General features: G+C 41.5%; 2 protein-coding genes across 3 annotated transcripts in view; one reads left to right on the forward strand and one right to left on the reverse strand.

Moving 5' to 3' along the window:
* The window catches only part of SYN3 (synapsin III), a 183756-nt gene that overhangs the window by 63499 nt on the left and 92979 nt on the right, over positions 1–27278 (forward strand). The gene's annotated exons all lie outside the window — the stretch shown is intronic.
* The window catches only part of TIMP3 (TIMP metallopeptidase inhibitor 3), a 34519-nt gene continuing 8385 nt past the window's right edge, over positions 1145–27278 (reverse strand). Inside the window, exons 2-5 of the mRNA XM_064702501.1 lie at positions 10061–10143; positions 4017–4128; positions 3207–3328; positions 1145–2581 (exon numbers count right to left, since the gene is read on the reverse strand). Of these exons, the coding sequence (XP_064558571.1) occupies positions 2384–2581; positions 3207–3328; positions 4017–4128; positions 10061–10143 (515 nt within the window). The 3' untranslated portion in view covers positions 1145–2383. The remainder of the gene's footprint in view (positions 2582–3206; positions 3329–4016; positions 4129–10060; positions 10144–27278) is intronic.

Raw genomic sequence — 27278 nt, forward strand, 5'->3', positions numbered from 1 at the left:
GCCCCCAGTGACCCTCACAGATTTTGTCAGCCATGCAAAAATCAAACAGAGATTGTTCCACTGAGCCCAAAGCCCAAACCCATATTTTGCCAAAAGGAACAATTTTCTGAACCACCACCTGGTCCTGTGACAGGTGTCATGAAGCACCCTACTCTCCCTCTCATCTCCAGCCCATTATTTAGGAGTAGTCACAGGGAAGAGGACTTCTGAGAAATGTTCCAAATCTAAATAGACTTTTAATGTGTTTTGTGCTGCATTGCCACTCAGAGCTGCTGGGAAAAAAAATATATGTGGCAGACCCGGGCACTTCTTACAGCAATTCTGTGAAAATGCCCTTCAGAGTTCATGCTAAAAATGAAGCTTTTTGCTGCAACAAGTCATCCAGCAAATTGGGTGTTTCAGAGGGCGTACATCTGGCAGAGCTCTGGTAGCACGCAAGGAACTTAAAAACACATCAGGGCCCATCTCAGACACCCATTCTTTTCCATTTGGCAAAGTGGTTCTAAACAACCCTCCAGTAATTGAGGTCACTGATTGTAAAATGCTGTATTGCCCCAAGCCGGATCACTGCTACAACTTTTTCCTGCTCATGGCAGCTCTGCTTTCTAAGTGGAATGAATGGAAGATATATCAAAACTTAAGATAAATAATCATAATAATACAAAAATGAAGTTAAGCACAATCTTCTCCCTGCCCAAGCCCTCCCCATCCAAAACTTAAGTCACCCATTTTGTCAGCACCCCTTCTTCACCATCATTAAAACTTAAAATACTTTTATTTGATAAGAAAAATTATATTATAGTTTTCTTAATAATAAAAAACCAAAATATAATGAAAAAAACTTCTCCAGTCAACAGCAAAGCACAAGACAGTAAGGCTTCTCCTCCCACATGACTGCAGGACATGGTATGAGCACATGCACAGGGCTATGCTTAACAGTGCCTAGGGGGAAACACAGCACTTGACACAGAAGGAATCCTCCGGGCAGCTGAAAATTTTATGATCCCAGACAACACTTATTAGAAGACCACTTTTCCTTGCCTAGCCCACACACACACTTCCTTTCACCATATAAACAAACGCAGCTATTGTAGCTGCAGGGGAGGAACCGTGGTGCAAGGAGTTACAGAGGAAACAATGACTGTAGCCACTACTGCAGATACACTGGAGCTTCAATATCTTAAAAGCGACTCACCAACTCGGAATGTCAATATTTCTGTCTTTAAAACACAATCAAACCATTCTTTTGTTTATAACACCAAAAAAATTCCACATCCTGTCAAAAATAGCTTATGTCATTATGTGTATATACATCTTAGTTCAGCAAAACACTATTTTGGCAATATTTTTTTAATAATATGAGTTCTAGCAAGTCTCCCCTTTCCCTCTCGGACATGATTGATTTACAGTTGTTATTGTTGCATCTGTTTGGTCTTGGGTGTTCACAAGCTGGTTTTCCTGTTGAAGCTAAGCTGCAAAAATTTCAGGGGCCAATGCTGCTCAAAACAGGATGGGACAACCTTTCTTATGCTCTGCTGTAGTTGCATTTACCTCCCTGAAAATAGGGGATGGGTTTTTTGTTTTTGAAACAACAACAACAAGAATACAAAATACTCTCTTTTGTTCTGGGTAAAGCCAGAACTCCAAATGTGCTGTTGCATTCGCACTGTGACTGAATTAGCAAGGACAGTCAGTCAACAATGCTTTTACCAGATGATGTGGTCAAACACACCAGGTAAAGTCTCCCATTGCTGGAGTCAATCACATTGACAATCTCTCCTAGAGAGGAGGATTTCTTTTGGATGTCATCTTGTCCATAGTTTAGGCTGGGTTTCTTTTCATTTTCCTTCATTTGCCTGATTAATCTGATTAATGAAATCTGTTTCCCTTAAAATAGGTTTTTCTATGTATTTTCAGCACTTAGTGCGTGAGGAGGGGTGATGGGAAGCCAGCGCATAGAAGAATACAGTGCCTAATTGGCATAGTTTTTAGATTTTTGTTTTCCTAAAAAAATAGAGATTATATTGCTACAGCTAATGATACATGTAACAGAGCAAGAGCTCCATCTTTTTTTATTTTTTTCTTTTTTTTTCCCTCCCATTTTTCCCTCTGGTGTGCAAAAGTAAGCTCCCATATGTTGTCTGATCAGAATGAGTGGTATCAAAAAATGGAAAAGGTGATTAAAAATTCAGTAAGGTAGCACAGACTTTTTTCTTTCCTTTCCTTTTTTTTTCCTTTTCTTTTTTAAGTGTTCGAAGTGCTAGAATTTGCATGAAAATAGGCACTAATTTCATTGTCATCATCACGATCTGGTAAGAGTTAGTGTCCAAAGGAAGATCAGCCACAAGTAAGGGAGAGGGGAGATAAGAAAAGGGAAAGCTGCTCAGGGATCTGTGGCATTGATTATCGTTTTGTCTGGAGGTGCCCATCCTCTATACCAGCTGCAGTAGCCTTCCACCCTCTGGATGCAGGCATAGTGCTTTGCTTGATATCCCGAGTGGCCGAAGTTGGAGAGCATGTCTGTCCAAATGCACTCATTCTTGGAGGTGGCAAAGCAGGGCAAATAGTAGCAGGGCCTAATCTGCAATTGGAAAGAGAAATCATGTAAGGCTACATGTAAAAACAACATTATATAATATGTCTTTTTAACAGAGACAAGTGATTCAAAATTCCACAGCCTCAAACCTTGCTTACTAATACAAAATTCAGCCTCAGTTCTTTAAGCACGTAAGCATGTGCTTAGCTTCACACACACAGCTAATTCTGTCGTCAAAAGGGCTTTTCAGGTGCAGAAAAGTTGAGCTTATGTCTATGTTTTTGCAGGCCTGACGCCACATGCAAAAGTCTTAGTTCCAGTGCCAGGCTGTGGGGTTTTAAGTACTCAAAATGTTTACACAGGAAAAAAGCTGGGCATATCTTGCCAAGCCTTTGGTACCTGATTTCATTCACCTGCAAATGATTCTGCATAGGTTCTGAAAGTCTTCCCCAACCCCAATTAACTCCAACGGGGTATTAAAGACATAGACTCTGCAGTTTTATTTGATTGTCTCTTCTCTGTCTCAACACTGAAAATGAACTTTACTTCTTCTCTGTAAAAATTGCTGTCCTCCATTTCTCTTCCTGGCTCTTCTCCAGCATCATTGAGTATTACCAGCCAGGAGAAACAGAGTTCTTGGGCTTGAACACCACCCTAGAGACACACCTACCTTGCAGCTACAGCCCAGGTGATAACGGTGGTTCAGTCCTTTGCGCTGCGACAGAGTCAGCCGGTCCCATTTCTCATACCAGTTGCACAGGCCAGTGTAAACCTTCCCCTCATACACCCGGCCTTGAAAACAGACACATGGTCACAAGTTAGCACTTCTCAGCTCAAGCACTTCTCTCGTTTCCTGACATTGCTAATGCTCTCAATATGTTTGGCTTCAGCCACTGCTCAGCAAATGCTCTCTTTTTATTAACTGGTTCAGGAATCTCTGGCCAGCAAGATAACAGCACTTCTGAAAGTCAGGAGTGTTGTGCCAGCTGAGAGCACCACCAGCAACATGCAGTTTAGTAATGCTCTCCAGCTCCTCCTAACAACAGAGCAAATTAACTGACACCTTCCCTAAAAACAAGACTTGGCAAATGACACATGTCCATCCCCCTGCATCCCCCCATCTCATTCTCCAGCTCATTCCAAAAACAACCTTCCATTTATGACACAGCCCAGTAGCACCCAGTTCCCTGTAACAGACATGCCAGCTCAGGTATAAATTGAGAGCCATGAACTCTCATAAAACATACTTGTCACAGCATGTCTGGGTATAAGACACACTTTAGGAAAGAGAGGGACATCTAGAGAGTGAAGTGACTCTCAGAGTCACTCAGAGTAGAGTACTGAACACCAGAATACTGTTGGCCATCTTAACACTTAGGAAATTGTGTACAGAGCTATCTACACCACTGCCCGTGACCTTAGCAGGTGTGTGTATAAAACAGAAGAGGTTTTGCTTATGGAGAAGTACAGAGTTCATTACCTGTAATCAGATATTGGTACTTGTTGACCTCCAGCTTGACTCCACATAGACTCTCAGAGGCTTCTGTGTAGATGTACTGAACATGTGGCATTATCTGGAAGCCCCTGTACATCTAGAGAAAGAATAAAAAGTCATCTTCATAGGACAAATTTCACTTAAGGTTTTTTACAATCTACATTCCTAGTTTGTGGTGGTAAGCAATAAATTTTCTGGTTTTTACAAGAGTGAAGGAATAATGACACTGGCTGAACTCACGGAAGTCTCCCTACCAGATCTGCTGGTAAAGCAGAAAAAACACCTGCTAATAAGCCATTGCAATTCAGCACAGGGACCAGTTTCTCCCATTCATATTAGTTCCAGTGGCACTGACTGAACAAAGTGCCAATGCTGCAGACTCTGCCAACATCCTGAACATTTTTTCCCCTATAAAGGTCAAAATTAGGGAGAAATAAAATTAGTTCAAGCTTGGAATCTTTCTCTCTCTGTGATTTAAACAATTTCCTCCAAACTAAAGGGTTTTTCTTTTAAACAATTACCCTATTTTCCAGTGTTGTTGCTGTAAGAGTTTCAAACCTTTGGCGCTTGATCTAAGTCATCAAGCCAGACACCTCCTTCTCCAACGCAGAGCACACGCAACTCCTGCTGACCTCAGCAAGGACTTACTGTTTCTCTAACTCAATGAATGCAGACATGGAATTCTACACCATCTTCTAAAATTAGTCCCATACTGATGGGCGCCATAAAGAAAATATCATGTATACATAATTCCTCTGCACTCCTCCTCCATCTTCATAATCTTTCTTCCAGCTCAGTTTAATCGAAACATGAGCCCACAGATACACTGGCAGTTGATTCAGTCAGAAATTAGCACATGTCCCCATCTGACCTGGCCTTACTGCTGCAATCTAGAGAAACTCATGTCCACCTGTTAGCAGCATAATGAAATCTTTGCATAGCAATGAAACAACCACTACATGTGTACATTGGACCCATTAAACATATCCTATTTTTGAAACACAGAGGACTATTTTCCCGAGAATTTAGTCTTTAAATATTTTTTTGTCTTTTCAAAGCATTCAGTCACTCTTTTTTCCCTGCCCACTCCACAAATGGCCAATATTTAGAAGTTAAAGAAGAAATAATACAAGTCAGAGAGAATCAGTTTCCTGGCATTTCCCAGCCTATCCTTTTCTCTCTCATCTTTACTGACAGACAGCATATTCAGTTTAGTAGTAAATATTAATTATTTAGGCAAAAGAGGATCAAAAAATCCCAAACAATCCCAGAGGTATAGATCCTTACTGCTGTGTCACCTGAGCTGTAGTATTTTTCTCCAGGCTGCATTCTATTCCTTTAAGTCTTCTATTACTCTGGGGTATTTCACCATGCCCTTACCTCCTTTAAAAACAGCAAATCTTTTTCTTTGTAGAAGAACATCTGTTAATTTAACAGAGTTTATGCTAGGCCCAAATACTTAATATAAAACCATAAAAAATTACTACTAATTCTGCTATGCTGATAACCCAAATTATCTTTGGAGCATCTATGGAATGTCAGCCAGGTAAATTTTTTTTCTCCTTAGATTCCCCTAATCAGCATGATCTAGTAACAGTGTCACAACTCAGTAACAGCATTGCTGGGTGCAGTAAAAGATACATTAAAGAGTTTGTATTTTCCAGCCTTTCTTCTATACCCAGCTAATATGCAAGCAAAGTACTTTTTTTTAATTAATTCTACTATACCAACAAAAACTCATAGATCATGCTTGAAATATGACCAAAGTGGCCAAAGTCTTTCAATGGAGATGGAAGAAGTGAACTTTACCTAATCTCTGCTTTATCCCTGCAATTTTCTTGGTATCAGATGACCTACTCAGATTTTCCAATCCAGTCAACAGAGCTGGAGATCTAGATTCTGGCACAAGCATCCTGTCTGTCCTTGGATGAGTTATTTAGCCCTCAGCACACTTTTGTTTATTCCTTCCCAAGGGTACTGTGAGGAAAGGCACATAGAATAAAAGTCACGTGTCCAGACCCCTTTCTAGTGGGTGTCACACCAAGAAGCTCAGATAACAGCATCTAAGCAAATAAAACGAGCTAAGATAACAGCTGGGGCTGCCCAGTCCCTCCAGGCAGTGCATTATCAACACTGCAGAGAGCTGCACACTGTGCATGGCAGTGCAAGGGATCAGTCACTCACAGTGCTGAGCTCATGTTGGGCTAATTAGGCATCTCTGTTATAAGGTCTACATGTGAGCAGGTACACTTGGAGCCCTTTCTTCCTGCTGCCCACAGGCCTATGAGCTACCCTAATCATTCCCCTGGGAAGCTGCTCAGGTCCTTCCTACAGGACTGTTGGTCATCACTTTTCACGTCTTCTAAGCTATCAAGCCCAACATTACTGCCTATGAAGGAGCCAGTGATGCTGAACTGGGGCTTGTTTTTCAGCTCCTGGACCTAATTTCCTGTTCACATTACCATCAGGGCCACCACAGTCAGGGCTGCTAAAGAAAGCATGCTAAGCCTCCCAAAAAGCACTTCCACTCAGCCCTCAGTGATCCACGTTGATGGGAGCCACTGTCACACTGACTGAACCCATGCTGGGGAAGTCAGGGCCTCCCACACCCTCTGATAACTGAATAAAATTCACCAGCAGGACCTTGGTTCTCAAGGAAGGAAAAAGAAAGTTTGGCAAGGGGCAATCTTCTACAGATGCCCACTATTCAATAAAACAATACCTTGAGCATTATTTTTGGATATACAAAATGTCTTGGAAGTGCTGTTAGACCAGTCAGAAGAAACTCACCCATAAAGCTAGCCTCTCTCCTAACTGCTACCCTCAGAGTTCTCCTGTCCCCACAAATGTGTATTTTTGGAAGCATAATAACAGGGAATAAAGTATTAGCAAGCATGACATGGTGATGTCTGCTAGTGCTGCTCTATTTCCATCTGTGTCAGCATTCCCCTTAGGAGCCCCCATACTGCTTCAGAAATGCACAGGCAAATCCTGTGCTGGTTCCTGCTGCTTAAACAACTTCACCCTGTAAAACTGTTCATGATGTTCCTCCCTCTATCCCTCCCCTGTGAGGCTGCACTAGATACCAAGAGCTGGGAGTCACACCTTGCCTAACCTTCAGCTACCTAAAATATAGGCAATTCACAGAAATTAGGCATCCTCTCTAGTCAAATGCCAAGAACAGACACCTCCAGAGCAACTCAGCCCATCCTAAAATAGCTGCCTACAACTTGTGGGCTGAATTACACTTTAGTGATTCCTCTCTCTACCCATTGACAATCAAGAGAGCAGGAAAGACTCAACACCTCATTTCAGTCTGTCTAAAATTAAACTAAATTAATCCTACCCCACTTCTTTCCTCTTGGGACTATCACATTTCCCCCCACAGACTCATTTTACAGATAAGCAACAAACCAAGGAAAGTCTCCTTGCTTCTGGCAGCCTGTGCAGGGTGCTGCCATGGTCAACCAGGACTGTTTGTGCTCATGGAGGAGAAATATCTTATCTCCTTGTTTCCTTTGCAGTTTCCTGAAATAGGCTTGGGCCATTCTCAGAATGCACTGCAAGATCACAGAACATGTAGGGGTTAGGTCAGTCCTGTGCAGATTTATGACACGTGATCTCAAAGTATTCTTATAATATTTGAGAAAGCAGTGGGGAGAGGCAGAGATTGCTTGGGAAAGCACAAGGCCTCTTCAGACAACAAACCTGAACTCTAGAAAGCCCAGCACTGTTCTGTCCCTGTGGGCTGACCTTGTGCTCCAGTCCAGGCTCCAAGTTGGTTTAGTTGTGAAATGCAGCAACGAGTTCAGGAATATTAGTGAGATCAAGAATCGAACCCACAAACTCCAAGGAGCCTGTGAAAGAACTACAGAGATGGTTTGTTGCCCTTTAAGGCTTTCAGTGCTTTCCACAGGCAATTCAGCACACACTGATAGACTAAATGGCCTGTTTATTTTTCACCTGCAGGTGCAGAAGGGTTTATGCAGACTGTTAGTTTTATCTTCAGAGTTGTTCCCATACAGCTGTGCAGAGCCATAGGCCTCCTTGGTTCTCTTTTCAGCAGGAGGACAGTTAGCTTTCATTGGAGTAAACAAGGGAAAAATTTGCTGTGTCACTGAGAACTCCCCCACTGTATGGATCTAAATCCCTCTTTATACTGAAGTCTCTAAGCTCAGCAGAAAGACAGCAGGGTTTCCAAAGAAGACAGTTGGTTTGTTTGTTTATGAAGAACTTTGTCCTCCGGACATTCCAGTCCTACTGAGCACTTTGCTTCAGGTTCCTTCCTGCCAAAGGTCACAGTTAAACGTCCAGTGCAACATCCCACCAGCTCACCATCTAAGCAGCAGACATAAGGGCAGTTTGACCAACACACGATTTCCTTTTTAAAATCTCTCTTGCTTTTGTTGGACACATAACTTCCTAAAAAACACTGTGTAAATGCTCCTGCAGAAAGGCCTCGTGCTGCAGAATAACCCAATGAAAACAGCTGGGACTTATTTAGAACAGGGGCACTGTTCTGAGTGGTAAATAGGGTAGTAATTCATTTCAAGGGACTACCATCATTCTAGATCACAGTTCATGGTCATATGTTAGACAGAAAGCACCAAACTCTTGGCTGAGAAGGAGGAAAAGAAGTGGTACTGGGCAGACCAGGATGAAATCAGAAAGAGAAGCTGATGAAGCCACTGCAGCATGTGGACACTGAGTAGTTTTGTGAAGCAGGGTACACTTGCTGAGCTGGAGAGTGACAAAGCTGGAGAAGAAAGGCAGAGTGCTGCAAGCTTGATGGACCCAAAAACAGCCATTAAAAAAAAAAAAAAAAAGTGGCAGTATTCTCTCATTATTGCCAACACAACCAGTTGTTGGTGTGTTTGTATTTTTTTTTACAAATATGTATTTCCTTTGGAATCTTGCAGAGAAATTTTCAAGGTTTTTAAGGAAGTCAACAAGCCCAGCACCTCACACCCTCTTATTCAAAGTGCAGGCATTCCACTCTTGTGGAAAGGCCATGCTAGGACCAGATTTGGCTGCGTGCATGGTTTTGCGACAGCTTATGAAACAGGCTTTGCGTCTCCTCCTCCCGGCTTTCGTGCTTAGCTATAAACTGCCTTATAAAGAGAGTTACTGTTACAAGGCAAGCAAGTGACTGGTTTTTTCTGAACCTTTACTTTGTCTAATATGTTTCAGATTTCTGCAGTCTCTGCCAAGCTTTTCCATTCCCTTTCTCTTTTTTTTTCTTTTTTCCTAAAGACATAAACCAGTCTTATGACTGGAATGGCATTGCCAAGAAAAACAATCTAGGGCTGATTTTTAGCATTACATAACAAGGGGGCAGTTTAAGAAAAAAACCCAAGTCCAAAGCAGCAGGTTGAGTGCAGTTTGTGCAGCAACGAATTAGAGCTCTGAAGAAAGAAACTAAAGAAATCGAGCAACTGGTGTAGTTGTGCCTCTTTTCATCTCTGAATCAATACTTCACAGCTCTTCTAAGCTGACAATATTTAAAAGCTGCAACGCTCTGTTTAGCTTTATATAAAGACTTCACTATATGATTTTCATTTGTTTTGTACATGGAAAAAATGCTGTAATCCTAACTAGTGGTCACAAAGAAAGCAAGGAAAGAAGAGAAACGAGCACTCTCCCAAGGCTGGCAGACCCCCTACCATAATTTCCTTCTTGGATTTAATGAATGCGCTGCATGGAAAAGCTGGCATTTCCAGTCCAACACTGTGCATGTTGAACACAAAACACTTCTTCAGTACCTAGAGAAGACCATCTGGCATCTTTAACTACCAGAAATCTTAAAATAATGGGAGAATTCAGGTATTCAGCACTGTATGTCAGGAATGATCTCTTCTTCCTCCTTTCCCCTCTTCAGTCAAGCTTCTACCAATTGCTGGTTTCCTTCCCTTCTGTATGGCCAGTACAAAAAGTGGAGGTGCTGTTAAGTATGCAAAGCGTTTGCTATTATGTTTTAATTAGATTCCTTATCATATCTCCTAGCCCATGGGAAATGTCTGCAAACATACCTTCATCTGCTTTACTGTGTATCGCATTGTTCCAAAGGGTCCATCTTTCATGAGCTTCTTCCCCACCACTTTAGCTCGGATCACTGTCATAAGGGAGAGAAAAATAATGCAGATTATAGACAACTTTACACAGCATTTTTGCTATATCTTCCACTTAAAAAAAAAACAAAAACACAAATCTGTTTACATAAGTTATCTTGTAAAATAAACAAAAGTCCAGGTCAACCTTCCTCTCAATTTATTCTAAGTCTCACACATAGTGAAGGTATGTCAAACGGGATGGCAAAGCAGGTATTTATTTAGAGGAAATCCAGTTCTGTACAAAGAATAAGAACAAGCATGTTACAGTCTACAGAGCAGACTGTAGCTGGGACCAAGACAGATTAAAATCTTTGCACCAAGCAAAGTTTGTAGTGCCTTAACTCTCAACATACAGGATGATGCTCAATAGGATAATACTTTTACTTTGTTCTTTGTGTGCCCACTGCAGCTTCTGTTTCCCAATAAACATAACAACTCAGTGCAGGGCACTGGAATATCTCAGATGTGGGATTTCATTACAACTGCCACCTCTGAGGGGCCACAAAACTAACAAATGTTCCCTTGAACAAACAGCTACTGTGCAAACTGGATTATTCAGCAACCACCAAGTGCCCAGTGAAAGCTGCCAGGCTAGCCAGAAGTCACCTGGAAGACCAACTACAGCTGACCCATCAGATCTTATGTACATTGCACTTCATTTCCTCATGGATAGCAAGGGGCAGTGTGTGCTCTGTGGCACAGCTACTGCCCACAATGTACCACAAATGCACTACAGCAATGTCAACTGAGCCCAACCCACCACAGATAAGCATTTTGAGGTCCCATAGATAAGGATTTATTTTTTTTTATCTAGTGGGAAGTTTGCAGTCAGTGCTTAATGAAGGATTCTCTTGCTCACCCATTTTTGGGGCATTCCACACACACACACACACAAGAAAATTTTAAAAACTGTTCTATCGATCCTCTTTGAAAAAGTTCTTCAACTACCTGCTCATCGCAGCAGAGGAGCAAAGCTCAGGGACAGGCAGGCATTATCCATTTTAATCTATCACAGAAAACCAAAACAAAATGCAGGGAGGCATAGAAATGAGCCAAAGAGGTGGAAGCAGGAAAATACAGTGAGTTATTTGCATTACAACACTATCTAACAGCAGCAACAAAGTTCTGGGATATGTTCTCCTGAATATAAAGGACATAAACATCTTGCTGTTTTTTAGTTTATTTATCAAATCTGCAGAAGCCCACTGGAAGGAATGGGGGAAAAGAGATGACTAAGGTTTTTTCACTATCTAGGTCCAACTAAGGAGACAAAAAGCTTATCCCAACTTTGGAATATTCAGAAGAAGAGATTTAAAGGAATAGATAGGTCTGGTTTTACACACCAGTTCCTGGACTTTGTTCCACGAAGGTGGTGTGAAATGAAGACAAATCCACTCTGCTCTGATTTATATCCTGTGCTTCAGCCAGACTTGTCAAAGAAATTTTAAAGTAGGTAGGACAGTCTTGGCTTTGATTCAAAGAACCAACAAAACCTTCATTCACTAAGTGTAAAACTTCAATCTTTTTAAACTTCTATTTCCCAATGGCAGTAAAAGAAATTTTATTGATTCTTCTATTTAACAAGTTGTTCCGAGTTCAATTTACTCTCATCTTCAAATTTTAGTAACCCTATTGAGCTGTGTACTTGAGGACTGCAAATATCTTTAAAGAACTAGCTTCCTCCACTTGCTGCCCCCAACCACCAGCAAAGCTACAGAAACCAGACTGTCCAAGGGTCAGTGAGAAAGAACACAGTTCCTTAAGGTTTTGCGAATTCCAGGACAGCTCACTAACACTGGAGTCTATAGCAGAGAACGGCAAAAATCTTATCTTCATTTGCGGATACACTGAAATTGAAAAAGCTGGTGTTTGCCCAACACATCTAACACGAACAAAAAAAAAAAAAAAATCTTATATCTTATTGACAATTATAAGAAATATACTGAAAGTCAGTATTACAAAAAGTTAGGGTTTCCAAACCAGAACATAGTTAGCATATAAGATCACAAGCACATTCTTAGTTGCTGACAAAATACCTAAAAAACCATTTTCTTCATGTGTTTCACTCCTAGCTTGTCAGTCTTTTGACTTCTAGTTAGGGTACCACAGCCATTTCAGACAGAAGTTTTGCTTTATGGACTAACCAACAGCTTCACCAAATATTAAAAATGCATACCTCTACTAGGACATAAGAGCATTCTGATTTCAACTAATAATACCCTTGCAAACAAGTAGAAGGGTCTGCATTTTTCTATTACTGTTCCCTCATAAAGTTGGAGAACCATCCTAGCAAATTCAACTAGAAAAGCCATGACAAACCTTAGTGTGAGCTATCACTTCAAGCCTTTTGTAAGAGGGTGAAGCCCTCTGTTTTTCAGAGAAGGTGCCTTATCACTCCAATTGTAACATTTCTAGCTAAGTTTTCTTCACTGAAGAGCTAGAAATGAAAAAAAGAACCCACCCTGCACAATTTTTCCCATATTGAAGGAAAAAACAACCTGTTAGCCAAGTAGCAGAGGACATTCCAAGTTAAGTCTGTCACCTTTAATTTTGTGGTTACATTCCCATCCCTGAGGATGAGATGCCTCTGAGCCACTGGAGAGAAATGCTGGATGGACAGAACTGCTCTTGCATGTGCAGCTTCAACCCCCTGAGGCTCCACACACGAGAGCCACTTGTACACCCTGCTCAGAGCAGAACTCCACGCTGCACACCTGCAGCCTTGTGTTTCCCAGTCCCTATCTTTGCTCCCTCAAGCCACCACTCTCCAGTTCTATGGCTGCACCACTTTCACACCTGGACAGAAAATAAAGAACATTGCTCCTGGCTGAGCAGGGGCCATGCCCACTTGCCAGAAGAACTTTCCACCCTCTGCAAATTATCTGAAATTTACAGCATTTCTGTTGCAAATTCAGTCTGTGTTAAGTTAATGAAGTCAACTGTTTACTGCTGCAGACTCCTACTTCTTGAGCAGAATGAGGCAAAAGGTGCTGTGACTGCTCTCCTGAGCTCCTCCCTTCTCCTTGAAGCTCTATTACAGTCCTGCTGTTACTGATGGGAACTTTATCCCACACAAGTGGTCACCAAAATAGCTGCATATTTTTAAACCGCAATTCCTTTGAAGCACTGCCTATGAAAATACTCCAAGATGAATGTTTCTCAGTACTTTGGGGTTTCAGGTCAGGTCACTTTGTGGGACTGGAGCAGTTGGCAAGGTCTCATGAGTGATTTGTAATTATTTATGAAAAGCTAAATTAGACAAGGATATAAATTTTGGTAAGATAAGCATGGCAGCCATGCCATGATACAAAGAGGAGAAAACATATGTACTGCTTCTCAACATTTGACAAGATTAAAAAATTGAGGGAGGAAACATCCCCTCATGAAAGGAAGGAAACCAGGCTTTTAGTTGATACTCTAAAAAAATAATTAAAATAATAACCTGCTGTGTTTGAGTATTCAAGAAATGCATCTAAGAATGTATCACAAATTATTAGTGTCTTTATCTCTTTTCCTTGGCTTTTTTGTGGGTTTTGTTTGCATTTTTAAAATGTAAACTAGCTTGGTAGTTAGGAAAACAGAGATGGCTCAGATTTGCCAGGACTAGTATAGTGCCAGCAGCTACTGGTTTGTGTTTCCCTGGCATCTCCAGGGTGGTACAAACTATCTGCAGGTGCAAGAACACTCATAAATACAGGCAAAAATCACTTACATCTTTTCCAAATGTCACCGGATGAGGTCCTATAAAGGCAGACAAATCAGAATGGGGAAGAAAAGGTGACCTTTTATTTGCCCATATGCACACATATCTAACTCGAGTACTCTTTACCTTATCACTTACTCTGTGGCCATTTTCTCAAGGATTCAAGGGAGAATAGGCCTAAAGGCAAGGCATGAAGCAGAAGAGGACATTGACTTTACATCTGAGATGTCAGAAGGCATTCTTTGCACGAGTCAAGGAGCAGAAAAACAGAGATTGAAACAGAGATTAAAACATGCATTCGCCAAGCTGAGTAAACAACATAGTGAAAAGACTTGTAGCTACCAAATAATTCCATCCAGGTACAGAGCAACTACTACATGTGTGGCAGCTCGTTTTCCCCACTGATATGCAACATCAAATGTCCTGGTTCAATTCAACCCGTGTCTTTTATCGGGACCAGCCACTAGATGGTGACCCTGTCCCAAATCTTACCTTCCCCTGATGAGAGGGCAGCGGTACAGACCCGGCCTAAACCACCAATCCCAGCTGCTTGCTCAACTGCAGCATGAGAACCAGATGCTTTCATCCAAGTGGGCCGGTTGTCATCCATAAACAGCATTTTAAATGGAGGCACACCCTTCAGAGACCAGGATTTGCTCCAAACCCATTTCCCTTGTGACCAATTACCATGAACAGCTCAGGAGGGTAACAACTGCTACACTTCTCATTATTGTTTCAAGGATTTATTTTATTGGTGTGCAATATAAGTAATTTTAAGTGAGAGCTTTGGCTGAAATGCATGCTCATTGCACTTAAGTGAGTGAAGGATGTGGAGGACTTGTTGTTTACTAATGGAGACACACGGGACAAGTTATTCTCCCAGGCCATTCTCTGACGTAGTGGCTAAATTAAATGTATAGGGAGGAGTAACATGACTGGGAGGCTGAAGAGAAGCTCCTTCTGTCCTAAGGCCACTGACTACACCAACACTTAAAAACACTGCTTTAACACCAGACACATGATATGCCAAGGAGGATGGTTGCCATTTTATTTATCCAAATGAGCAATTTACTGAGACCTTTTTACCAGCTTTACTAGCAGCTCTCTCATTTTATCTGCCTCACAATAACTCCTTTCTGTGCTGGTACATGCTGGAGGGCTCACATCACACAGGGCTAAGGCAACTGGTATGTTTTGGACTTCTCTGAGTATACCTAGCACACTCTATTGAGTGTCATTTATGGCAGTGTCTCCTAATGTGGTCAAGGCAGGATGCTTTTACACACAGAAAAAGCAAACAGATTTTCTAGTGCTGGTGCTGATGGTGCTGCTAAGTTGGAATTGCTGTCTCCCTTGCTCATTCTCACAAGATGCATTTCTTTTCCCACTGCCCTGGCTGATCTGTTAGCAATTACTATCAACACTCTTGGTTGCTCTAAAACCAGAGGACCATAACTAAAGGTGGATTTTGTCCTATGAACTGTAAGTGTGGCCCAACTGTCTGCAGCCTTTTGGGAGGTTCCATTAAATTGCCTGGTGACTGCAGGCTTCTATGAGCAGCAAGTAGCTGGTGCCTGGTTTAGGAGGGGGAATAGATAGCAGCCCTTCACCCATTCCTCCACTTCCACAGGAAAGCGGAGAGGAAAGGGAAACACTGATTAGAGCAGGGGATTTATGAAGAGGGGAAAACAATAGAAGCCTCCAGCCAGTTTGATGATCCATTACTACTGAAAGTTGCCTCCTCCTCCATGACCAAAACAGAATTCTTTTATAAATCAGAGTGTTGAATTTGAAGGGTTCTTGCAAAGCACAGGAAGGCTGAAAAAACACCACGGAGAAGCTTTATTTTGCCTCATTTCATCATGACCTTCATCCAAAGCCAAAAAAGGCAAACCAAACCCCTTTTGCTTTGTCTTTGAAGAAGTCAAATTCAGCTGTGCTGGTACACAGCATCACCAAAGAACATCAAGAAAGCAAAAAAAAGGTAGTGAATGTTAAGAAGTTCACTGCTTGTTGCCTTCTTCTCATACCCTGACCAACAAAATAGTTTCCATTATTGGCACTCCAAATCTTGACTTCTTGTCTTTTCAAAGTGGTCTCAGGAACATGAACGGAGAAAGAGCACCTTTTCAACACCATTCACCTCTGCCAGTCAATTGTCACATAAATATCACATTGTAAAGGACGTGCATTTACATCAGCAAGTGTGTTGGTAACTAACAATGAAAGTCTAAATAAAAACAGGAAAGCAAGACAGAGATAACTTTCCTTCCCCTGTTCTAACCAGAATTATGACATTTACTTTTGGCCTTTGTTTTACAGTTCCAAAAAAATTTCCCCTGTCTGTGGTATGGCAAGTCTGTTTGAAGGCCACCCCAAAGAAAAGTAGAAGGCAATTAAATGGGTTTGCCCAGGCCTAAGCTCCATATAAAACAACTGATCACAATTACACTTGCTAAATATTAACCACATTTCCCATGCCTGCAGATTTCCTTGCCACTGAGATTCTGTTTGCACAACATGCTGTGCTTCTTGACTTCTAACACTGCAAAATAAGGAATGATACAACTTTTTCATACAAGATTTTGATTGTGTCAGACCTTCCATCACCTCAAAAAGTATATGCTTCTCTAGAAGGGCTTTACTTGGGAGAAAGTTAGTCCTCCCAACAAGACCATAAATTAAAGACACAAGGTTGCATAAAACAACCAAGCAGAACCTGGTTAGTGCTAGGCAGCTTAACTGGATACAACTTTGTGATGGCAGCAGTATCAAGCATTTTCTCCCTCCCTATATGGCGCATCTGATCCTATGGAAGTCCAAGCACTCTTTGAAATACATAAGAATCAGAGAGAAGCAAGAGATTTCTGTTAAATAAGAACCTGTAAATTCTCTTGTGGACATTTCTTTCAGGTTCCTATACGCAACTTGGCCAGTTGCTCAAACTCCCTTCAACTGTTCAGCACTTCCCCTGCATTTAACTCCTGATGTTAGTTCCCCTGCTTCCCCATCATACACACCGTTGGGAATACAGAGGGAAGACTGAATGGAGAAGGAAGAATAGATGGATCTAAAATGCATTTATATTCATTTAAAAAGTCCAAGTAGAATGTCTTAAATCCATATGTAGATGCTAGTACACGTAAAAACTAGCTTCAGGAAATACCTCATTAAAAACACAGAGAAGCTAAAGAAAAGAAAGAAGAAAAAAATCCCACTGTCTGTTATTACCAGCTACTAAATTTAGTGAAGCCAGGCAGACATAAGAGATTAGTTAGATCAGGCACAGAGTTGAGTTACTGGAGTTACATGCATTGCTGGGTTAGTCTCACAACTTGCATCAACAAAACATTCTAGATTTGCTATAGATCTAAGCAGAGACACTGCAGACTATGTAATGAGCATGCCTACATCATTGAGAACACTCTGGTAAAATAAAAGGAGAAAACAATATCATTCCTGCCAACTAGACATTTTTCAGTCTCCCTTTTGGCAGGCTTTTCTTTTTACTTTCCACCTATATTTTTAAAATCATCACTGGAAGCTTAGTTCAGTCTAAGGCAAAAGGCAGTAGGCAAGATTTAGAGAAAAGGAAGGAAAAATGACACAAGTGGAGGGAGGGGAAGGGCGTGTCTCATGTACAGAGCACAGCAGAGGCATCTCACATCTCTCTCCGAAGAGTGTTTTCAGCAGAGTGCATTCTCCAAGGACTGTTTTCAGCAGAGTGCATTTTGCCTCATTTTGTGTCTGACAACTGCCAAAGGCAGAAATGCTTTCAGCCAAGGTTAGCAGTGTTGGAAAGGTGGTAGTCAAAACTATCACACAAAAGCTCTTCCAAAGCCAGCTTACAACAGTGGATAACAAGTATATGACTCAGAGCAATACTCAGCTCAAAATACCTTTTCTGTATCCTTTTGTCTACATACAATTGGTGCAATAGATTAAGATTTAGTTCAGCACTCTCTTACAGATCAAGTACTTCTCGAGACAGTACATAGAGGACCAGGGGAAGCCAGGCTGAGACAAGGCTCTGGTTTCTCACAGTTCTTTGGAACTGTTCAAAGGAGCCACAGGTCTAAGCTTTCCACTCAGAGAATATGGCAGAGCTGATGTGAGACCAATTAGGGGCAAATGGAAACCATATGTGATTTTAATGAAACAAGAAGCTGGTGCACATAACTTACTGCTGCAGGAGCATTTACTGCCTGAAAGGAATGTGCATCTGGCATTGATCGTTTCCCAACCCATCAAGTGAGCAGTAACATGGAAAGCAAATTGGAGCATATGATGAGAGACGAATTGCCTAAAGAGCACAGTTAGGGGAGCAGCCTCTGCAAGGAGAAAAATATGTCCTTTGCCTGTGATTTAGTGATACAGCTGTAATGAGGCTGATCTTCTATTTCCACAGATCATGCTGATAAACTGCAAGAATGAGTGCTAAAGTGATTAAAATGGATCAAGTGATATTTTCAAGAACCTACCACAATCACAGAAATCCTATTCTGATTCACATGGGGCAGACTTTTTTTCTCTTGAGGTCAGGGGCACTCTTTAAAGAACAAAATACTGTTGAAACTGAACAATTCTCAAATGATGTTGTTTTCTGGTGTATATCAAAATGGGTACACAATGAGATTTCAGGTTGAAGAGGCAATGTAGACACACCCTTCTGAATTTATATTTTTTTAATTTACTATAAATTACCCAGGAAGTTTCAATTCTGCTGAGAAATGGAAGTCCCCAGCCTGTAAAGTTGTAGATAAGTTGCTTTATGGGGCTGTGGTAGCTTCTTCTGTAGGCTGTTGTGTTGCAGCTTAATATCAGGTTTCAGAACAAAACCACTGTCTCCACTAAGCAGCCAAGAGAGGGCCCACATACATCAAAGAGGAGGTGAGGGAAGATGTTCTGATCCAGCACTTGATGAGTGAATGCCCAGGGCTTGAACCTGGTAGATGCTACTTGGCATTACAAGTAAAAATGAAACTTTTGTAAAACCAGACACATGGAACAGGCATGTTTTTGTCCTCAGTGCTAGATTTCCCTTGGGGTATAACCAGAGTTAACAAGCATCATAAATTCATCACTGTATTTTTTAAGGATGCAATATAAAAATTTTTGAGCTAAATCTGCCAATTTATTAGTCTTTCTTAACCCACTGTGCAATCCACAAACTCACTGGGCACCAGATCCAAACAGATCAACAGGAGGAAGAGGAGGAGGAAAGACAGTCCTACTAAAGAGAACATCTGAAGTCAGTTTTCATCTATGCATTAGAAGTAGGGCATCTCTGACAGCCATGCAAACCTTTCAAAAGAGAGATTATCAAAAGCCCCAGGCCTGGACACTCCCTGCTTCATCAACTTACTTCAGAGGACTCTCCTTGCTCCAGCACCTTGCCCATCTGGGACGGGTGCCAGCTTTCTGCGAGGAGGCCGCACTCCACTGATCACATGGTTTATGCTCAATTTTGCACGTAGGAGCTGGAGAGGAAGAACTGTTTGGGAACATGTATAGATTTCAAGGGTACTGGGTGGGCCTGCAAATTCCTTCCTGCATTACAAAACTTGCGCTAAACTGACACGCTAAGCAGCTGTCCATACCAGAGAGGTAAACATATTTAACCAGGTCAGGCCTAGAGGCACTGCTCTGCTGCTCCTATTCACGCTGGGCCTGACAGGACCTAGTATTTGGTCTGCCAGACTCTGAAATCAAACCTGCATTCAAATAATTTCCCCAATGAAAAGAGTATCTTTGCCCACCATTCTGGAGACATCATCAATTGTTCTCAAGGTGCCAGCATCTGCAGACTGTTCACATACACTGGACACGTCCATGACACAGTTCTGGTTATATCACAATGCTTAAGGAATTTACTAATTGCTCATTTTATTAATGTCTGTTATGTAATCACAGTAATTACTACCATGTAGCTGATCTTAGGTACATGAAGAATTTTATGGAGTCTGAGCACCACATAAAGCTTTAGGTGTAGCACTCAGATCCTGATTCACTGCTCATTACAGCAAGTAGGAAACCTCCCTGAGTCCTGAGGGAGCCTCACATAACACAGTTCCCAGCAGCCTACAGGTCAAGGACAAGGACAATACAAGGTCATGGTTAGGACAATAGCAGGGCAATTTAACCAATCTGCTCGTCTATCCAGAACTTTCCAGAAGTCCCTGTAGTGTCCTGTCGAAACTGCATTCCAAAGCATCATCCTTCACTTTTGACTTTAGGAGGCTTCAAGAACCCAGTGTTGTGGAAATCAAGTAAAAAAACAACCGACCAAAAAAAAATCCCCAAAAAACCAAAACCACCAGTTCTTTACATGAGCAACACAAATACTGCACGCTGTGCAACCTCTGGCTCTGAAGACAGGATTCTCCCTGTGCAATGACACAGAGCACTGACAGCAGAAAAGGTAGATAGCCAGTGGTCAGTCACCTTCCTTCTTTAAACAGTTTGCTCAAACTCCTTGACTGTCCTACTGACAGACTAGCCTAAGGTGTTCCATGGAAACTGCATCTCATTCTTCTACTACCCAAACTTTCTTCACACATACTTTTCATCAGAATTTTGTATCCATGAACAACCCAGTAGACCATAATCAAAATGGATTCCCAGAAGTACTGTATCATTACTAGGGTGCTTATATACATCCCTGGTGCTACCAATGACACATTAATGAGTTATGATTATTAGCCAGACTTGTGGAAGTGCAGAGAACACACTGAATGGTTATTCATGCCGGTCTAACACCAATTGTTGACTTTTTTTTTTTGCACAACAAATATTTACACAAATTAAAGACTGACCCATGTTGTTGTTTTATTCTTAGACAGTGTTGATAATAAGTGGGTTTGTTTTAAATGGAAATGCTCAAGTCTGACCACATGAATCTGATGGAGATTCACTCTGAAGTGAATCTTAGTTACTTAGTTACTTAGCTCATCTGTGCTACTGGAGTTTGACAGCTTCAGAAAGAATTCTTACTGAAAACTTTCATAAATTTCCAACTTGAGGGAGGCAAGCTTGCATTCCCATATCAGTTCTTAGGTGTCCTTGTAACTTTTTAGAAAAAAACCTAAAGGTCACAAGATGTGGTTGGGTAATCATTTCACAGCTGCCCTGGCACAGTGATGGCTATTTCTGAATGCTCTAAGGCCCATTAACCGTTTGAGAGGCAGAAGTTCTCTGGATATGGCAGTGCTGAATGTTTACAGAGAAGGGTAATCATTTCCAGGGTATCCACCAAGCCTGACTGTTTCCTGCCTGTCTCAGTCTTCTCAGACATTGCTGTAACAGGACTATTTTGGCTAAGTAATGCACCACACTCCCAAGAGCCAGCTTTTCAGGGCTGGAGTTAAGCTGGCACCTGGAACACAGGTGTAAGCTTGTTTAAACATTGACAGGGAGGGAACTAACAGAAATACAAGGGGAAATACCTCGTCTCAGTCCACTGGCAGCAACACAATCACAAAGCAAACTTGTTTGTTCATTAATGCAGCAAACACAAGGAGAACAGCCTATTGACAAGGACTAGAGCAAGCAAAGGGAATCTAGTTTTGTGTTGTAAAGGGAATTCTCAGCATTCAGGAAAAGCTAGATTTGTGTCTTAAAGGGAATTCTGAGCATTCAGAAAAAGCTAACTATAAGCCTAGAAGGACTAATGAACTGGAATCTCTCCCAGCTTGAGAGGCAGCGTGTAACCTGATCAAAACCATCACTTCCAGAAGGGGAGGCTGTTACTGTTAAGCCATCAGGGATGTTTTTAGAAAGGCTTTTTCCTGTCAGGGATCATGGCTTTACTTAAGTCACAATTTTCTACAGAAAGTATCAACTCCAGCAAAACTGGGTTTTTTCATTTTTTACTCAGAAAAAAACTGAACTATTTTTAACCTGCATCAGCAATTTTCTTCAACTGCACTTGAAGTCTTAATGTTGACACAAAAGACACCTTCAGTCAAATTGGACATTTTCAATTAATCCTTCAAAACATTAGATTCAGATGTATCTGAATCACTTTTCCTAGAAAATGTCAGGCTGAAACTCCACTATTATCATTTTCCCTCACATTTCAGATGGAATAAACTTCTGCCATTTCAAAATTCTCTATGAAGCAGAAAATCTGACCCTCATCAGCAAGTTTCCAGCCTTCTCTTTCACTGTATATAAATCAGGTGACAACAAGAATCTGTACTAACAGAAGCAAGAGTAATTCCATTTTTCTCCTCATTTTTCAGACATGGCAAGTAAATTCATACCAATGAGAGCTGCAGGTACTGAGAACTTGCATAATTTCAAAAAGTAAGCCATTACTCCTATGATTTCAGAGTATTCAAACTAAAATCAGCATTCAACATCAAAGATGAGTCCTTTAATTCACTGTGCCACTATAAGTCTGCCAACACTGCAGACTGTAAATGAACGTAGATCTACAAAAACCATTTTTTAAAGCAACTTAGGATACCACAAACACTAATTTAACCTGTTCCTCATCAGCCTGCTTGGTGCTTGTACTTTGAGCCTGCAGGCAAGTCAGAAAGTCAACTCTGTGATAAATGCTTTCCTACTCCCATTTTCTTTTCTGGCTGTTTCCAACATTTTGAAGCAGTATTGTTTGATTGCAGGCTGCTTCCTGAAGCTGCTTCCTTCAACTGCCCACTGAACCCAGTTGGAAACTTTCTACTGATTTTAACTGGAGTGGGATCAGGCCCTAAATAAGTAGTGGAGGAATCCCTACACTTACAAACAGAACAGCTGTCTCTGGCTTTCCAAAAGAGAAGTTATTCCTGCAGCTGTTTTCCCCTAAGTGCCATACCGCTCCAAATTGTTACAGGACTGGAGGGAGGGGGAGAAGGTGGAATCTTAATAGTCCATTAAAAAGGCGTATGGGCCATTGCGCAGCAGCTCTTTCAGTTCGGCTCAGGCAGGGTCACTGCTGCCAGGCTGAGTCAGCCCTAAGGGCACGGGAAAAGTCGTCTTCTTGTTTTCACATCTCATTCACGCAATGGATAACGAGGGGGAGGGAGGAATCAGATTTTGGGTTAATTAGCACCATGAACAGACAGCTGCATTGTCATTAAAAGTTCAAGAAGTCACCGGGGTCACCACCGAACCGCGAGATGTACACACACGCACACGAGGCACATGTCGGAGCCTGCGCTTGGCAGCCTTGCCCGCGCTCTCATCTGCTCCTACCCCAAGGATACGCTTTGAGTCAAGAACACTCAACTGCTAGAGCTCTGAGGAGAAGACCAAGGCATAAACGTACCTCATCTGAATAGCAGTTGTTCATCCCCTTGGAACCACTTCATTTCACACATAATATACCAACTAAGAATAGTTACAGAGCTTTTTTCCCCTGAGAAAAATCAGAGGTGTGGCTTACAATGTGTAGTTTCATGTTCACTTCTAAGAGTCTGTGGGATAAGCAGAACCCCAGTTAACAAAATCCTGCTGTTGGTGCACACTGTTTCCTTCCACAGCTTCCTTCCACAAGCAAGGAAGCTGAGGAAGTGCAAGTGCACATTAGCAAATTCAGAAATGAGCATGTATGAATAATAATGAAAAAATAAAACCTCTAAAATGTCAAGGACTGCTATTAATAAGATTTGGAACAGTGTTAGCCTCAGAGAGTCACAAGTTGGCTTAAAAACAAAAACAACAAATCCAACTATGCAAAACAGCCACAGATTACATTCTCCTTGCCTCGGATTGCAGTAACATTTTCTGTTAAGGGATTTTAAGGAAAACACAACAAGACAATTAAGGATTCCCCTGTCACCTTCCAAACAGGGCAGAGAAGAAATATAACCTTGAACAGCTGAAACATTACTGGTTCTGCAGAAAGCAGACTGGCATTGCCTGGTTCTGTCAGCTTTAGCTTTGCTGCCTATATATTCTAAAACCAAAATTGATCTGAAACCACCATCATTACAGTGAAATCTCACCAAAACACAGTTTTGTTTCTCTGGGTAAAAGCATAACAGATCCTGCTTACTCTTCCTATTAAACTGGCAGGCAAACATGTAGCTAACTCATGAGTGTATAGTTCCATTCAGTGCCTGGACTTTGGCAAGGAAAAATACCCTGGGAACACACAGAAACAAGATTTTATTTTATTTAACACCTTTTCATCCCAGTGTACAATGACTGTCCACATTACTGCATTTCAGTATGTTTATGACAATATAGCATGTTGCAGCAACTCCAGCAGTGATGTTCACATGAGGTGCAAAAGTAGAATAAAGAGATACAGTCCAAAATTCAGTGGGGAAATCACATACATCAGCATTTTGGTCCTAATTGCCCAAATTAAGATTGGATACTGCAAGCCCTGGTGGATTTCATCAGAGAAGGGAACCAAGTGGGCTAAGCTACTCTTAGAAAACTCCTCTGAATTCTTCCTCTCCCATTCAGGTCCTGGATATTTTTTTGAACCAAAACTGTCTTTCCCATATTTTTCAACAGTGCAACCTAGTGATGCTTCCTCAAAGCACCACCACAGTGTTTCAATAACAACTTTGGTCAATCTTTCCAACGTTAGTCCACATATATATTGAGGAGTATGTACTGGAGGAATCCTGCCATGTGCTGACCTTATGACAGTTTGATGTACAAACATTGAAGCTGCACAAAAATGTGAATCCCTGGGTGTGCCAAGACAACCACCACCCTAGAATCCTGTTCTCTCCTCTTTCCTTCTTTCTGTCAAAACAGCAGTCGGGATGTGAGTAGAATGTCAAACTCAGAAGAGGAGAGCTTTGAACAGCACAAAGAACAAAGTTTACGTCAATAGCCCGAGCTGCCATGCTGCATAAAGGACAAACAGGAAAGCAGGAGGGAAAGAAAGACCCGGTGCTTTCCTTTATCCAGCTCTTCCAACAGCCATTAGTACTAGAGGAAATCAGTGTGAGAAGGGCATGCAGAAACAAACATGAAACCTTGCACTGACAGGAAGGAACCTATTAGCTTGAAAACTTTCCGGTACTAGTGAAAGCTTTGTTTCCCATACAGCCAAATACATCAGACAGGTGCGGTCTGATGCTCTCAATCTACACCATTTCTTCAGTCAATTTAAACCTTGAATAAAGGCTGGCAAGGACCTACTTTCCACCCTGTTGATCTCCCAGTCAAACAGAAAAAGAGGAAAACAGAATACAGTGGCAAACTCAAGAGATAGCTACAATTTAGAATGCATGTGGGAGGTAGATTAGGCACTCATCCCGAAAAAAAAGACTTCAGAGTTTTGGAGGGAACTTAAAACCCCATGGATTGAATCAATCTCCAATAACAAGGAATTAAAATGACAGCCTGAGAAGGGAGCTTTGGGAAAGTCAGAGTATCCCACACCACACTTCTGGGAGGTATATTTTATCAGTACCAGGACTCCAGCTGTGCTGGATGATGCAAATGACTCATTATCATAGGTTCTGCTGCAGTGTGTAAGTTCCAAAGTAAAGGTGTTAAAGGCAAAATACTGATAAGGGTCACTAGCTATTTGCCACCTGATCTAGTTGAACTTCTGTCTGAATGCCTTAAAACCTTTCTGTGATAACTTGGAGTCTCCTAAATTACACCTAGAAGTTCTATCTGATATTATAAAATCTTCTGTTTCTCTGTAAAGCTGCAAACTGTTTTACAGTGGGGAAAAGCAGGACAGCTGCTTAATTCTGTTCAAAATATACTGTCTGTAGAGAAGATGGAAAGAGACTTATTGAAGTCTCTTTTTTTATCTTGATCCTCTAAGGAAATAACCAAGTAAATCCTTAATCCCCAACCCCTTGGTGAACAAAAAAAAAAAAAAGGAAAAAATAAAAAAGGGACAGGTGCTGCTCTTCATATTTAAAAAAGTAAAACAAAGGGCTTAAGAACTCATCCTGCCCCCACTCCAGCACTATCTTTTTCAATACTGAACTTCTTGCACACAGGAACTGCAGCTCTTGTCTTCCCACGCTTCTCTGGGTTTGTGATTTTTGCCCTGCAGGATGATAAGGGAGGGCTGGGTATTTTGTGGGTATTGAAGTACTGTACATGATGGCTATTTAAGTGCCCCAGGGATCACTTCACTCTTTTATTTCCTCTTGGACTGATCCACCTCACCAAAGCATTTGATATTCAGTATTGTAAGTGCTATACTTTGCATGCAGTGTGGTCTCTCAACTAGTTCCATCTTTTCCCCACCCTACATTCTCCCAAATACCAGAATTCTTTCAGCTTTCAGTTCTGTGTCTTATGTAGCACATTATTTATTGGAGGAAATAATTTCCTTAGAAACACACCCATGGATCCTAATTCAGAGGTGAGCATGATAAATAAGGAGGATGTTTCACTCTTCAAGAAATTTAAAGCAGGGGACTCAGAAACCTCACACTTCACAAGACAAAGCAGAGGACCCAACAGTCACTCTTTCACAAGAGCTGGTCTAAAAGCTGTTTCATACTGTCACCTCAGATCTGTTTTATCTGCAGTGTGCATTTCTCTGGACCTAGGAAAGGCAGGCAGGATATTTATAGCAGTGTCAGAGGAGGCAGGAAGTAGAACTGGGGTGGGCGCTTGGAAAGTGTACAAAGGGCTTGGAGCACAGGGGTCGGCCTGGAACTCCATCCCCCAAAAGAACACAGACCTGGAGAAGTGGTGTCTGGGGAATAGCTAGTTTTCCATAGATATCCCCTGGCTCACTCCTCCTCTACCTGTTCCCTTTCCAACACCAGCTATTTCCCGCCTTTCAAAGTTAAGCGGAAGTTTTCCATTCTGTGGTCTTCCTGTCTTGGTACAAGCAAAAGCATTTTTTTCTCTTGTATTTTAACTGTTTGGAGACAAACAACAAAACCTGTTCACTGGAGGGAAATCTTCCTATTTACAGCTGATCCATGAAACTTGAGAGGGCTGATTAAACATCAGAGGAGCAAGATCTTTGCTTGCTCGTGTATTCACTGAGCATGAGAGATTGAACTTGTTGTCTGAACAAATGCTCCAGTGCTCCTCTATAGGAAATTAACAGACTAACATAATGCCAGCAGGCCTCCCTGCTGATTTCAGTGCAGTAACACCCAATACTCAGCGAAACATGGAGAAAAGGAAACAGATGTTGAAATCTCCATACTGTAATTACAATGCAACATGAGGGAGTTAAAATTCAAGTCCTTCATTCTAGGCCAGCAGGAGTTGGGTCATTTTGAATATAGCCCTCTGAAACAGAAGTACTCCTGTTTCCTATGGGCTGTTGTGTGACTTTTTTTTTTTTAATTAATCATCAGGGAGCAAGAAGTAATAATGTGTTACCTTCATGCTGTTGCACCTGGTGTAGCCATTGCTACCTGCTCATTCTTGTGTAAATTTGGTGCAATCTATAGCTGCCTTGCTGAAGTACCAGTGATCATGCAGGCCAGCGGAAAGTTGAGCTTGTTCATGTCATAACTGAGGAATTAA

This window comes from Zonotrichia leucophrys, chromosome 1A (genome assembly GCF_028769735.1).
Source record: "Zonotrichia leucophrys gambelii isolate GWCS_2022_RI chromosome 1A, RI_Zleu_2.0, whole genome shotgun sequence".
Lineage (NCBI taxonomy): Eukaryota > Metazoa > Chordata > Aves > Passeriformes > Passerellidae > Zonotrichia > Zonotrichia leucophrys.